A 15086-nucleotide genomic window follows, 5' to 3' on the forward strand; every position below is an offset into this window, starting at 1 on the left:
AGGTAAGTCTCAGAGAGACACCTGGGCCAGCTTCTGTTATCCAAGGTCAACCTGTCTTGATGAACGGTAGATAAACAGTCCAGCTTTCCTCCAGATTCCTCTTCCTTTTTCCTAGACTGGGAAGGGGTTTCTCTGGAGGACCAGCTCTGCTTGAGGACAGCCCCCCTTTCAAGGCACTCCACAGTCCCCAGCTAGGCCAGGATCCCAGCTGGGTCTTACTTTTTCTGCCTCGTTTGTGTCTCCCGAAGGTCTCCAACCGGTGGAGCCGGCCTTGGCTGACCGAGAGAACGGCCTGGCCGGGTCGGTAGGGGTGTGCCTGCCCGACTGTGGGATCTGTGAGCTGCCTTTCTCCACGCCTGACCTGGGGGAGCTGAAAAATGGGCTCGGCCCCATGGCAAGGGACAGCCAGGTGGGTGACTCCTTGGGGAGAGCCCTGCAAATGAAACAGGAAGGCTGCAGCTGGAGCCCCCCTGGGGCTTCCCGGGGGGGGGCGAAAGGAGCAGCCCCCATTTCTGGTCTCTTCTGGCTCCCAGGACAAGGAGAACAGCGGCTTCCGGCCCTCCTCCGCCCAGCCCCTCGGCAGCCCCTCTTCCTCCGCCTCGGCCACCCCGCTCGCCTCCCAGCACTGCCTGCAGCTGCTGCAGCACCAGCTCCTCCAGCAGCAACAGCAGACGCAGGTGGCAGTTGCACAGGTAAGCCTTCTTTGTCCTGGGTGCAAAAGTTCCTACATCTGCCCAGGCCTCTTTTCCATTGGAAAGACTCTCCTTCTCAACAATCCACTTGGGCCACCCCTGAAGGAGGCTTCCGGCAGCCCATCAAGTTGGCTTGTGGAACTACTGGCCACAACAATTCTGTGGGAGCCGTGAGTCCAGCCGGGGTTTCCCAAGCGGTGACAGTGCAAAGTCTGCAGGGGCTTGTAGGGTTGAGTGTCCTGGCATGGACATTATAGCAGACACTATCTAAATCTTCCACCTGTCCGAACAGCAAAGGGAGCTCCAGCTGCCAGGTGCCCCACTGCAGCTCCCAGCCTGTGCACCTGGTGCAACATCCATGATTAGAATCTACCCCGTCTGGGCATCGTCTGTTGGGGCAGGAAGGAGATGCCTGCCAGGCGACTTTCCCATCCTCTTCCCCACAGGTGCAGCTGCTGGAGGACCAGCTGTCGGCCGAGACCGTGGCCCGTGTGGAGGCCCAGGCTCGAGTCCGCCAGCTGCTCCTGACGAACCGCGATCTCCTTCAACACGTCTCCCTGCTGGTGAGGCAGCTGAAGGAGCTGGAGATCAGGGTGCAGCTGCGGCGTCCAGGTGAGCAAGGGACCGGGGCAGGTGAGGTGCTTTGTGCTCCCTCGCCTTTGGCTCCTTGGGAGCAAGACAACTGAGGGGCTCAGGAGGTGGAAGGGAGAAAGAAGGGGGCAGCGGAGGGGCAAGGAAGGGAAGCCACCAGAGGTCATGTCTAGGGAATGCTGCCCTTGCCAGAAATACACCGGCCACCCCAGAGTAGCACCTTCTTACCTGCCGGCCTCCAGGTGTCCCTCAACCCTGCCTTCCCCTTCTCGCCTCCAGTGGAGCGCTCCCTGCAGAACCTGAGCTCGGAGCACTCGCTGTCCATCAACCTGAAGGACCACTACAGTCTGGAAATCAACTTGTCTTCCACCTCAACACCAGCCAGCATAGTGGGCAGCCCCACGACGCATCTAGCTTCTTACGAATCCCACCAGAACTTGACCAGCTTGGAGACGGGCAGCGGACTGTCCGGCAGGCTGGAGAAAGAAGAACACCTGGTAGTTCTGGAAGGGCCTGACGGACTCCGCAGCGTGGAGGGATCTGAGGCAGACAAATGCAGTGGAGCCAATGGAAGCACGCAGCCAACTTGCAGTGGTCCAGATGCAGCGATGCTCAGGGAAAGGTAAGTTGTGGTGGTTCTGCTCTGCACTGAGCCATCCGCTCTGTGACCTGCTTCCTTCTCATGTTGAGGTTCCACACTGTATGTGTGAACACCCAACCACAACCGGTCTTGACTCTGACCTGCTTCCCATCCTCCTTTGGCAGATTGCAGCTGTTTATCCCCAAACTCAATCCACCGCCACCAACTCTGCGAAGAAGATCAAGTAAAACCATCTCTCCCTGCTTGGAGACAGAGAAGGTTGGGGCGTCTTCTGGGGCCGTCCCTGAAGCCTCCGTGCTCAACAGCCCAGACACCCTCTTTAGGTCGGAGTCTGAAGCCAGGACGCTGGGAGGAAGCCAGAATTCCAGCACCTGGATCAAAACTCAAGGCCAGGAGAGTGTTGGGCGGTCAACAGAAGTCCATACATTGGTGGAAGCAGCTGAGAACTGGGGGGCCCCACGGCCCTTCTTGAGCATCGATGAAACCAGCTTGCACATCAGTCTGTCTGAGGATGAGCTTGACTGGAGCGGGAGCTGTGTTGCTCAGGCATAGAAATGCTTGAGGGACAGACTGTGGCTGAGCGCTCCACAAGACCGAGATCCCGAAATGAGTCCATTAAAGTAACCTGCACGGAAGCAGAAGTTGGGAACTGATGCTGCCATCTCCAAACGAAGGCAACTTAGGAGGCTCTGAAGCGGGTGTCTTCCTCCAGATACATCTGAAGGCTCCTAAGAAGTCACACCCAACTTTTCGGCTGGTTTGCAGACCGTGATGCCATCATGAGCAGTGAACATCCAACAGGAAGCATTCTCACTGTCTTCACTCCCACCTGGAGAAGACCTCAGTCCCGATGGCCGAACAAAGAGCCCTGCCGGAATTGGTCCCAAGGCTCCAAGGACACCAAGATATTTTAGGGGCAAAGAAGCCAGAACAGATAATTTGCAAGTGGCCTAGATAATGCAAAAACCAAAACAAAAATGGGGCAGTTCCACCACTTGGTCAATAAAGGTCAACCTCTGGTAGCTGAGAGAGAGCTGCCTCTAACTGGACAATGATTTCCAGAGGTCTCCATGGAGTTCGTGGGAGACACGCAGGATGCGTGGGACAGAAGCTGGCTCCTCCCAAACCAGCCAGTTTGGAGCTGAGGGGGACACATCACTTCCCAGAAGTCTCTTTCCTCTCTGCTTCCTTTATCAGCTCAACTGGAGTTCCACCGGAGGAGACGAAGAGACGGGAGCAAGACAGTCAGGAGAGAAGCTGGTGCTTGCAAACAAGGAGGCTTTCTTGCGTCCAAAGAAAGAGTCTGCAGAAATTCAGGAATGTGGGCCAAGTTGCCAAAATCTGAGATGTTCCCATCTGGGGCGAGCAGAGGCCGCGATAGCCCCCACCACCAGCCCAAACCCTCCTCAGTACCAGGGGGATAAACACCCACCAGCAAGGAGCCGTTTGACGATTTCACCACCTCATTTCAGGCGCCTGGTTCACGTAGAGCCCAAAGGATGACAATTGCATGGCTGATGGTTACAAAAAGACAAGGCAGAGTCCAGAGTGGGTTGCCAAAAGGGCCAGGGGAGGGGAGGGCCCCCAAAGGATCAGAAACAAGGTCTTCGTAGTAAATGTCGGGCAGACACGCATGAAGGAGCTGACTAAAGCCATGGAACCGTGCAAATAGTTGCCAGGTAGGTTGTGTGTGTGTGTGTGTGTGTGAGAGAGAGAGAGAGAGAGAGGGAGATAGAGAGAGAAGAAGAAGAAGAAGAAGAAGAAGAAGAAGAAGAAGAAGAAGAAGAAGAAGAAGAAAGAAGAAGAAGAAGAAGAAGAAGAGACAAGGAAGGAAGAAAGGAAGGAAGGAACACTGTGTCAAGCTATCCCCAACCAGGAGGCAAGATGGCAGCTTCACAACCGAGGTTTCCCACCTCCAAACATAAAAAGATCTCCCTCCTGGGCCTGGACATTTTCGGATGCTACCAACAACAGAGAGAAAAAACAAATATCCTGGATCTGCGACACACCCAAAGGGTTTCTGAAAACCACCCCAAGGCAAGCTGTAGATTCAGGGCTGCAAATGCTGCCACTGCAAGCCTGCGAAGCTCCTTACTGCCTTTGACCAGGCAGCAGAGTCCTCCCTTTCTCCCCCCCCCCCAGGAAAAAAACCCAACAACGAGGCCTTAACTTCTGAATCTGAAGCCAGCTATCAATCTTCTCTCTGTGTTCCTCTTTCCTCCAAACAGGGAGAGAAAAAGCAGAAAAATGCAAGGGGCTGGGGGGAGTTGGGAGTGTTCGTCACAGCCACCTTAAAAAATAAAAATAAAACCAAGAACTGGTGTGTAATACAACACACCCTTTGCAATGGCAGCGTGTCGATTGAGGCCCCAAAGTAATGGAATGACGTGGCTCCCCATTTTCATCAACCATGGCAGCCCCCCCCCCCGGGGGGGGGAGTTTGGGAACAAGCGAGGAGATCGGAGATCGTTCTGGTCCAGGCATCAAAATGCCTTGAGGGTTTTTGCCAAGGTCCAGACTAGAGTGAGATTCTCTTGCTAAGGAAGAGCAAAGAGAAGAGAGACGAGAGAGCAGCCAAGGTCTTCTGCCCTGGCTGAAGAGTTTCACCAAACCGAGAGGGGGAAACGGTTGAATATACTATGTAAAACCACTCATGTTTCCAGGATGATAAATGTAATCCCGAATTCCTTTCTCCTTCCCTTCTTAGCTCTGTCTTTTGGGGAGGGGGAGGGCCTGGGGGGTGGGTTTCCTGTGCTTTCAACATGTCTTTGACACAGACGGCAATTTAAGTTCGCCTGTGGATATAACTTAATTCTAGCACTTGCTCTCTCCGATAAGGTCTGCTTTCCTTCCAGATAACTGTCTTCCCACCCCAACATACACACACACACACACACACACACACACACACACACACACACAGACATAGAGCCCCACACAAACTCTTTGACCTCCTCCTCCTCCTCTGTTTTAAGCATTGTCTGGGCATTCTGTTAAAAAAGATTTTAAAAGATTTCTATATGTGGCTAGGCAAAAGTGTGCGAGGTTCAATGTTCCCGACACATTCTTAGTTTCAGCTCAGATGAATAAATTCTGGTGCAGAGAAGATTTTTGGGACCTGTTGAGAAACAACCGAAACAATTGTGCAGAGACATTACGTGGGAGCAAAAATGCCCTCTAACCACTAAAGGGGAGCGCCTTATTAAAGGAATTTGCTTCTCCCAGCTCCATTTAGCCTACCATCTCCTGCCTCCTGTTGGCATCAGGTCATCCTTTGCCTGGTAGATTTTAGCAACTTCACCAACCATGCACACAAGCTGGAGCTGGCACATTGGCTAGCAGGAGAGGGGGCTTCATGGATCAGTTCAACTCTTTCTTTTGGAGGCGCAAAAAGAGAAATCAATATCAAACTCCAGGATGGACAAATATTTTTCTGGCAGCTCTCCCTTCAATGAAATCCTGAGACTGAAATCTCAAACCAGACCCAGGAAGATCCAATTGTTTGGACCAGATCCACACCCTCTTCTCAACAGCCAGGAAAGGCCTACTCCACCCAGGCACACAATTGTGGGGTGCCCCCTCTTGGAATCATCACCAGGTGGGCTGTTTTGCAGCCCCTCTCCTTCCTGAGATGCCTTCTGCACCTCTCTGATGGAGGGCAAAAGGCATCACTGGGAATTTGGGAAGTTTGATAAAATCAAGAGTCTGGCATCCTTCTCCACTGGCACAACTCCTAACAGAACGAGGAAAACAATAAGAACACCTCGACCAGGACTTCCTGCTCCACAAATACCCACAAAACACACACACACACACACATCACAATTGGATGACGCACATCCCTGCACCATAGGGATGCCACACAACAGCCCCTTGCATGCCCCTCTGTCCCCTGTTCTCTGACCTCTCCTTGCTCTAAAGTCACCTATGAACACTGGCCACGTTGCACAACTCACTAGGCTGAGTGTCTCATTGCACCAGCGATGGTGTGACACTGTTTTGCTTTATTTTTGCAAGTGTTGGGTACCTGCAACCTCTTAGCCCAGCCCAGCCCACTTTGAATGTGATTTGGTTTCCTGTCCCTTTTAATTCCACCTTTCCTCCAGGGAGGGGGGCTGCAAGAAGATCCCAAATTCAGGAGAAGAACCTGGCACTGAGGAGTTCTCCGACGTTTCCCCCTGCAGGGCTCAAGGATTCAGGTTCGAGTTTCGCACAGCCCTCGCCTCCCAAGAGCATTGCACACGTGGATCTTGGGATGGGCTGATGGGAGGGGTCTATGTCCGCTTTCACCTCCACAGGTGAGGAGAAAAGGTGAACGGCTGTTTCTCTCCACTTGATGACATTTGGGGAGTTTAATCCCCATTTTTTTCACTATTTTCCTAAGAGTCCTAGGACACAAACGTCATACATCTGAAATAAATACAGACGTACATACAGCCCTGACTGATAGGCTGGGCTCAAAGTGCCCTCAGCTCATCCCACGAGCATCCAGGATTGATGGTTTGGGACTTAGAACCTGGTCATCTCAGCCACTGCACAAACTACCATTTTGGACTATAACTCCCATAACTCCTGACCATTAACTAGGCCACCTGGCCCAATGAGAGCTGCAGTCCCCCCCATGCTGGATGGGCAGAAGATTGCCATCCCAAATGACATCGGACCTTCTTAGCTCCTGCTTCTGAAGGCGTCCATCCAGGAACCGGGCTGTTGATTTAAAAAGAGGAGTGGGCAAGGAAAGGGGGGATCCTGTGGCTGCCCCCTCCCTCCCTGTGTGAGCACCGCCTGCATTTTGCACCGGAGAGCAGGGAACGCTCGGCAGAGGGCAGCACCGCTCCAGGTTCTCCACCTGCCGAGGAGCCTTGATGGAAAAGATGCCTTTGGAGCTGAGTGGCAAAAGCAAATATTTGGGGGCCTGTCTGGCAGGATGCAACCCACCCCTCTCCTGCCACCATCCTGGCCTCCTCCCTACACCCCGCGAAGGACAAGCAAGCCTTTTCCTGAAGGAATTTGGCCCAGGTTCCCGACAGACGTGAAAACTTGCTCGTCCTGTTGGGATGCTCCTAAAAGCACCACGGGTCAACTGTGACTTGACATGAGCGCCATTCTCGGCATGCCAGCTTTTGGAGTGGGATGGTGCTGGACCGTTGGGCCTCTGCCCCAGCCTTGTCCTTTCCAAGCAGAGGCAGCTTCCCAGAGTTGGGAGGGACCTCGAAAGTCTTCTAGTCCAAGCAGGAAACCCGATAATAAGCTGCTTCTTTCCAATCGGACTTCCAGATTCAATTTGCATAGGATCCCGGAAGCCCTTTATAAGCAGAAGGGACCCTCTGTCAGCCGTGGACCCCTTCAACATTTCCACCACTGATGGAGACAACGGCTGCCCCAAACCGTTGCTGGCCACTTAAGCACAGGAACCACAAACTGAAGCCCTTAACCCTGGTTAGCTACCCAGAGTTGTTTCATTACAAGATAGGCAGCAAATAAATTAAATAAATAAAGAGTCACCAGAAAGCCCCTTTCTAGCATCCCTGTTTTTCCAGCCTGCCCCACCCTCAGTGGCAACTTCAAAAAAAAAAAAATACAGAATATCCAGCTTCACGAGACATATTCTTTTATTTTAGAACGAGCCTTCGTTTTTTCCCTCTCCGTGTCTGTAGGACTTCATTTCTACACAACCCCCAGTTGTATTGGAACCAGAAAAACATAGTCACCAGGTTCAGAATTAACCTGGATTTTCACCCAGCTTCAAATGATGGTCAACTATTGGCAGACCCAGTTTACAGGACCAGAAAACTGAGGTTCTGTAAGACAGAAAAACCGAAATTGCTAAATGTCCAGCTAAAAATCTAGCTAGGACACTTGAATGAACCTCACTTGACTGTCAGACTGCATCAGGAGCAGACCCCAAGGCAAGCCAGAGGGAGGGAGGAAGGACAGAGTGAGCGAGCGTGTGGGGCACAATCAGGAGTTGGGATATGACCTGCTTATTTTCCAGTTCAAATGTGAAAAGCAGCAAAGGAAAAGTGAGTTTTGTGCCCCTCTCCTCCTCCACCACCCCTCCATTGCAGGTCAAACAGATACACGATTGGATCTAATATGCAGCTACAGATAAATAGGTCCACCTAATTTCATTATCTTTTCTTGCACTGGAAAAAACAAGGAGCAGAATTCATCCCAGATAAAGCCACTCCACATCGCAGGTGGTAAAAGATTCCTAGCCCTCCCAACAATGCTGTTGAGTTGGTAACCTGTGACTAAAATCGGTGCTGGCTTTAATTTCGGAGTCTGCGTCGGGGCGCGCGTGCTCGTTAATCTCTATGCAAAGCAGTTGAAATGAATATGCAGCGTTTGGGAGATGTAATTGTACGGCTTCCATTCAGGCACTGTAATTTTCCAGACAGGATCCTGCAATCAAGATTCTATTCATTAGGATATAAACAATTTGGTTTCTCTTAGCTCTTGAGTCTGCCAATCATTTTGCTGGAGTGAGCATCTCTGCTATTAAAAAAAAAAAAAAAAACAACCCAGAAGGGAAAGTTTCTTTTGTGTTTAAAGGGAGTAAAAGTTGTCGGCAACTTCTGATAAAGATGGGTGGGGGAACCAAAGGGGGGGGGAGGAGATGAGGATGGAGAGACGGAATCTCATTGTTCTAAAAACCACTTGTCCGTGTGTTGGACTAGTTTCCATCAACTCAACCCACATGGGGAAGAGACTTTGACGCATCCTTTGTTTGGTTCTGACAGGCTGGGCCAGTTTGCTAACACACACACACACACACACACACACACACACACACACACACACAGAGGAATTCCTTCCTAGGGCAACACAATCTTAGCTTTTTGGCCCCAACAGAATAAAACCTCTACAAGGGCAACCTCTTGAGCAAAAGGTAGGCTGAGCATAGCTGGTCTAGAAGATCCTAAATCACAAAAGGTCAGCTGGAAAATGTAAACGCCAGCCAACCAAACCCCAGGTCTGCCAACGCCTCGAAGTTTCTAGTCCTTATGGGTGAAAAGAGAGGCTAGGAAACGTCAATACAATTCTTAGAAGATGCTGGCTTAGTGAAGGGCTGTGCTGAAGATTTTTCCAGGGAGGGATGGACTTTGCAAAGCTGTCTGGCTTCCCAAATTAAGATTTATGACCAAAAAACCTATGCAAAGTACTGCATACAAATACCCTTAATTTGCTAAGCCCACATAGGTGAGAAGGATCCATTTTTTTCCTCTGACTGGGAAATGTTACTGGAAAATTCTTAGAAAGGGAACATTTTAACAGCACAACCATGGTCCTCTTCACACACACGCATTGCCAATTACCACACACTTTACCTAACCTGGGCATTCACAATACTCCTGAATGGTAGACACTTCAGGATGGGAAAAACTGAGCTTTAAGGTCCGGAAACACTCAAGAGGGCTGGCCTGTGGTTTGCACAGTGTTAAAACTCAAAGTGACACAACTGAGTTGATTCCCAGGGTGACTTGGTGACTTGGTGACTTGGTGTCACTTACGGTATGTGCACAAATGTTGGCCACGAAGATGGTTACAGAACCCTCTCTTTCTGGAAGAACAATCGTGACTAATGCAAGCCAGGGATGATGGGACTTGTAGTCATCCCCTCCAAAGGGCTTCTCAGCAGACTCTACTCGGCCACGTCTTCCAGATACCACACAACGGCTGGCTGGCGGTATCTGCCAAGTCCCTCCTTTCCAAATTAATATTGACAGAGGTAATTGTGATCTGCCAAGAATGATGGCTTGTTTCAGAGTAGCAGAGTGCAGAAAGAGAGAGAGAGAGAGAGAGAGAGAGAGAGAGAGAAAACAGAGAAAGCAAAAAAGACGAATGCTGCCGGGTCTCGGACTCCTCTGGAGCTGGCGCAGTCCTGGAACGCAGCAAGACGCTCCCCGGTGGGCACAAGCACTGCAGCCCCCAACCAGACTAATTGCTTCCTGATTGTCTTCTGGCCACCCACTGGGTAAAATAGAGAGACCAAGTTTGTCTGGCACATAAGTAAGCACTCCACACCAATTTGGAATACGGTAATCATCCACTGCGCTGTCTAATTAAAATCCGATCACTTAGGATAATTATTTCATATCCTAAGTATCGGGTTAGGGGGCAGAACTTGGAAGAACAAGCTGGGGGGAGGAGGGGGAGAGGGAAAGACACCCCAGAAGTGCTACCATCCCCGATCCAGAGAGAGGAATTTTGTTGCTTTCCATAGCCCTGGCTGGAGAGCGGGCATCTTCCAGCACTTGCAGCCTGCGGTAAAAGCAAATGAAAACTCGACTGGAGAAAGAACAGGGCGTGCAAGTTATTGACATATTACAAAACTGCAAATCAACACGTTACAAAGAAGACTGGGAAAAGTGCAGGGGACTCTAGACCATTTCAGAGAAGTGGCTGTCCACTCTCTTTTTGAAAGCCTTCAGTCATGGAGCACCCACAACTTCTGGAGGCAAACTCTTCCACTGATGGATCGTTCTCACGGTCAGGAAATTTCTCCTTGGTTCCAGGTTGGTTCCCTCCCTGATATATTTCCATCCCTTGGTTCAAAAGGGTCCTTCCAGTTTCCCTGCATTGGAAAGTCCAAGCTGCATGTACACGTTAAACTTAGCGTATGTATCTCCAAGCAACCTAGTACTGTAGTCATTGTTTGGCCAACGAAATGGACGGATGGAGGCATTGCTCCTCAATGCTTTGGCCAAGGAGAATTTTGTCCCGGCAACATTTTTTCCTGGGAAGACTCACCCAAGCTTGCCAAGAAATCCAAAGAGGAGATGGACAATGCGCGAAGATTTGGCCCCCAACCCAGCTGCAGCTCACCCTGCTCGGGCCCATCCATCACCGCCATAGACATCCTCTTCACAACTTTTTTCCAAGTCCGGATGCTCGAATTCCTGCTGATTACACATCAGAGGACCCAGGAGAGGACTTGGTATCTCCCATTTCCAGGAAGGGAGGGGACGGCAAGGAAAAGACACCGATAACCACACACACCCCGAACCCCATTCAGTTGGCTCACACCGCAGGACCAGCTATTGTTCCTGCTGGAAATGTCCAGCGAGACGGAGAAAGTATTTCCTCAGCTATAAATCTCCAAGCCTCTTTACCTTGGCACTGCGTCCTTTTTTTTTTTGCCAGAAAGTGTCTTTTGTTAAATTGTCTTTGCAAAAAAACCAACTACCCCAAACCCACCAGCCTTTGCAAGTAGGGACTAAAGCAGCTGTAACAGCTGTAAAACAGGCTATTCGGTGGGTGGGTGAGCTCCACCCCTTCAAATACATTGATTTATCAACTTTATCTGGCCTTGGAGGAATGGCGGCAGGGAAGCCACAGTGAGCCCCTTGGGCATCAAAGCCCTTTGCTCTCTGCCTACGAAGCTTCTCAATCGTCCAAGTCACGGCTGTACCGAATGTACTTTTTTTTCCAAAAGGCAACTGAACTTCCTTGACTTTTTGCCTTGAAAACGTTTCACTTCTCATCCAAGGAGAACGGAAGAAGCTTCTTGGGTGGAGAGCGAAATGTTTTCGAGGAAAAAAACAAGAAAGTGGAAAAGCACCTTTGGGTCTTTGATCTCTGGGTCTTCTGAGCTGGAGGAGAAAACTTTGCCTCTCTGGCATTTCACAGAGAGAACCTGCCAGCACAAAGCGGGAAGAAAAGGGAACAAAGACAGGGAACCAGGGGGAGAAAACCTGGGTTGAGTTAGGTCTAAGTCTGGGCTTCTCCCCCATCCTGATTTTGGGATGCTGTCTCTGGGGTCACCAGAGTGGGCATCTCCCCCTCTCTCGATCAACCATCCCATCAGGGTCCACCCCCTTGTGAAATATCGATCCAACTTCCAAGAGACTTTGCGAGTCCTTCCTCCGATTTTCATCACCCTCATTAGCTCCTCCGTCCTTCTTTAAAAATGACTTTTCTCCCCGTCGCTTTGGAAACCGCCAAGAGAGGAGGATCCTCCCCCAAGGCCCCCACCCACCCATCCACCCGCTAGGCGCAGCATAACCAGCAACAGATGCTGAGCTGACCTCTGCAACTTCCTGGAAACATGCATTTGTCAAAATAAAAATAAAAAGAGATTAATGTGAGGAAAAGGATTTTCAAACCAGGAGGAAACCATCGCCACCTTACGCCCAGACATGCTAGCTTGCATTTTCAAGGGTGGGCAAAGGCCTTGGCCGGGCGGAGGAGGCGACCCTGTCTGTCGGCAGGGGACTGCAGGGCTGGCACTGCCCACCCACTTCAAGGGGTGAGAAAGCGTCTGCCTGGCACTGAACATGGGGGCAAATGCCAGGGGCCCCAGATGGCATGGACCTTTCAACTCCACTCCTTGAAAGCAGAAGGGGAAAGTTCCAGCACGCAAATTCTTTTTCAGAACAAATACACAATCCACACAGAGAGCTTTGTAGGCTGCATAACAACTTCAGACAAGCTGCACCGCAATATCAGGGTACCGTTGCTTCTTGTCCTGCCTTCAGACGCTTTGGAAAATAGCTTGACTCCCTCTTCTTTGTGGCAGCCCCTGAGATACTGGAACACGGCTATCATGACACCCTTTTGGATGGAACTAAGCTCTCCTTTGCAATGATGGCATGAGAAAATCCTGCCACGCAGTCCTGGCACTGGGCCGAGCTGCCTTTGTGGCCTCCCCAGGCTCTCTCATTCAGGAAATGCTGAGAGTACATTATCCTGAATTATGCCAATTCTGCGCAAGATCCTGAACCCTCAGCACACTGCTGGGCAAGGTGCCCTCCTCCATTTCAAGCTAGACAAACCTAGTCGATTGCCCTTGTTGCGCCAGCCGAATCTTGCTCTGAGCATGCGCAGATTGCTAGATTTCCCCTGTGATTGTTCTGCAGGAGTTCCAGGCAGGGTTGCAAGACGCCCCATTTTTGCCCACCGTGTTCCTGCCTGGCCGAAAGCACCCTGGGCGCTTCCAGGGCGAGGGTGAACGTGGATCGCCCAGTGCCAGTCTCCAATTGCTATGCCAGGTTGGCTAACCAACCAAGGAGGTTTCCTGTTTCCATTCCCAACGATTATGCCATGTTGAGGCAGGGCAACTCACCTCCTGGAAACTGCCCATTCCTTCCGCGGGCCTGGCTTTCTGGGCAAGGAAAACCCAGGAGACTTTAGTAGGGAAAGTCCGGGGAGGGAAAAACACCCAGCTTTTTTTGCAATCAGTAGGGAGGCCTCCCAGGGCCTTCAGAATTACGACCAGGCCCAATGGGTGGTATCTTCTGGTTAGTAAACGAACACAGCAAATTATGTCGGAAGAACTGGCAAAGAGTTGTCTTGGATGGCCCCGTGATTAAGAGGAAGAATATGTAAATGTACTGGCCGTTGCCATAGTTACTACATGAATTACCACTGGCTTTCGGGGGTAGCAATTCTCCTACTCCCCTCCTTCTTTTAAAAGCAGCTCTCCAGAAGGGTCAAGGTTTGCATTCCCAATGAGCTGGTCCGGGAAGGAGGCGGCTGCAAGCGCAGGATTCAGAAACTGGGACCCAGGTTGCTCTCCTCTAGGCTGTGTGATCCTGAGACCAAGATTGCAGCTTGGGGAATCATGGTTTGCTGAAGTAGCCAGGCTCACCCAACCCACAAAGCCAGAGCTAGCAAGCCACATTAGGGCTTCACTCCCTCTGCACATACCATGGTTAGAGGGTGGGTTAGGATGCCCCACTTCAGACGCCTCTCCCTCTTGGGGCTGATGCCTGCGCTGAGTGGCTTAGCTTTTGAAGGAAGGCAACCACGAGAAATCAACCCATTTTAACCATTTGAGATTTGAAAAGAGAAGAGAAGAGAAGAGAAGAGAAGAGAAGAGAAGAGAAGAGAAGAGAAGAGAAGAGAAGAGAAGAGAAGAGCCACCCCTGGCAGAACCTCAACCAGCAGCTGTCTCCTTGTGGCTGGCGAGAGAGCTCTACCTAGCTTCCTGCCTTGGTCTCCAGCATCACTGATTATGCGTCGAATCGCTTGGCCCTTCCAATATAAGGCCACCCCACTGGAGCCCTGGAGCCCTGCTCCCAAAACATCTGGAGGTGCCACGCTGGAGGCCCTCAAGCCCACTGTGGCCACAAGTGCCGCTTAAAGAGTTGGAGGTCCACCTTGTTCTGATTCTCCAGACTCTCACAATGTCCTCTTTGGCAAGGACAGAAAACCAGACTGTGGCTTTCCTTTGGGGCGGGGGGTCTTCTTTAGAACAGGAGACCCTGGGCGCAGGAAGCAGGCATAAAACCTCCTCTCTGGAGGGGTTCCCTAGGCAACAAGGACCAAGAAGACCTTAAGTTACACTAATTGAGCTCCGTCTATCCACAGCCAGAGGAGCTGAGGGACGCTCCCCGGTGGGTCGGGCATCCAGCCATCAGAAAGCGACCAACCGCCACCAACAGCCGGTCCTGACCCCAGCCCTGTGCCCCTTCCCGAAGGCACCGCACCCAAGGTGGGGCTGGGTGAGGCTGCAGGAGCTCGTGGCTGGCCCACCCTCTTGGCTAAACACAGGAAGGCAAAGGGTCAGCAGCAGCCTCCACACAGGTCAACCTCGGGAAGGGGGAAAAAAAATCATCGAGGACAGAGACAGCAGAACAGACGGAGGGAACCCCTGCCCGGCCTCTCCCCACAGCATCTGTAGGGAGGGAGGAGGGCCTCGTTCTTCTGAACAGGGATGGAGGGAGGGAAAGCTTTCAGACCCCCTCCCCATGCGCAAAGCAGCGAGCCCTGAGTCTCCAAGCCCAGCAGCGCCTGTGTTTTATTTATGCTTTCCAGGGGCTGCCCTGATCTGTGTACTTTCTGGAGTTTTGATGTACGATCAGGACGAGAACAATGCAACGGTATTTCTGGAACTGACACGCACCCTCGATAGTTCGAGAACTACTGAAATCAGGCAAATATTTGCAGTCCAGCTTGCTTATGTTAGCCCAAGACTTCTACTTCAAGACTTTTTGGTCTTCCTCAGCTGAGAAGTTTGACGGCACAGCTGGAGTTCATATTCTCAGAACTGGGAGAAACGACAACTGTTTGCTGATTTGTACCACTACGCAACCTCAGGGAGTCTCCAGTGCAACCAACCCTCAGTTTAATGCTGCCCCCTGGAAGCCTCCCCTCGTGTTCCGGCCAAGACCTTAAGCGATGCCGGCATGGCTGGCGTTCCCACCCTTCTTCCTCCCCCAGCCCTGATGTGCCCATAGCAGTAAAATAGATCTGCA

At 51.4% G+C, this 15086-nt stretch overlaps 1 protein-coding gene across 1 annotated transcript in view; it reads left to right on the plus strand.

The window, feature by feature from the left end:
- The window catches only part of LOC120308655 (carboxyl-terminal PDZ ligand of neuronal nitric oxide synthase protein-like), a 12045-nt gene extending 7473 nt beyond the window's left edge, over positions 1 to 4572 (plus strand). Inside the window, exons 7-11 of the mRNA XM_039345004.1 lie at positions 249 to 409; positions 534 to 692; positions 1139 to 1304; positions 1563 to 1905; positions 2049 to 4572. Coding sequence (XP_039200938.1) covers positions 249 to 409; positions 534 to 692; positions 1139 to 1304; positions 1563 to 1905; positions 2049 to 2436 — 1217 coding nt within the window. The 3' untranslated portion in view covers positions 2437 to 4572. The remainder of the gene's footprint in view (positions 1 to 248; positions 410 to 533; positions 693 to 1138; positions 1305 to 1562; positions 1906 to 2048) is intronic.
- Positions 4573 to 15086: the final 10514 nt, after the last annotated feature.

This window comes from Crotalus tigris, unplaced genomic scaffold, assembly GCF_016545835.1.
Source record: "Crotalus tigris isolate CLP2741 ecotype Arizona unplaced genomic scaffold, ASM1654583v1 scf7180000017940.1788314, whole genome shotgun sequence".
NCBI classification, from domain to species: domain Eukaryota; kingdom Metazoa; phylum Chordata; class Lepidosauria; order Squamata; family Viperidae; genus Crotalus; species Crotalus tigris.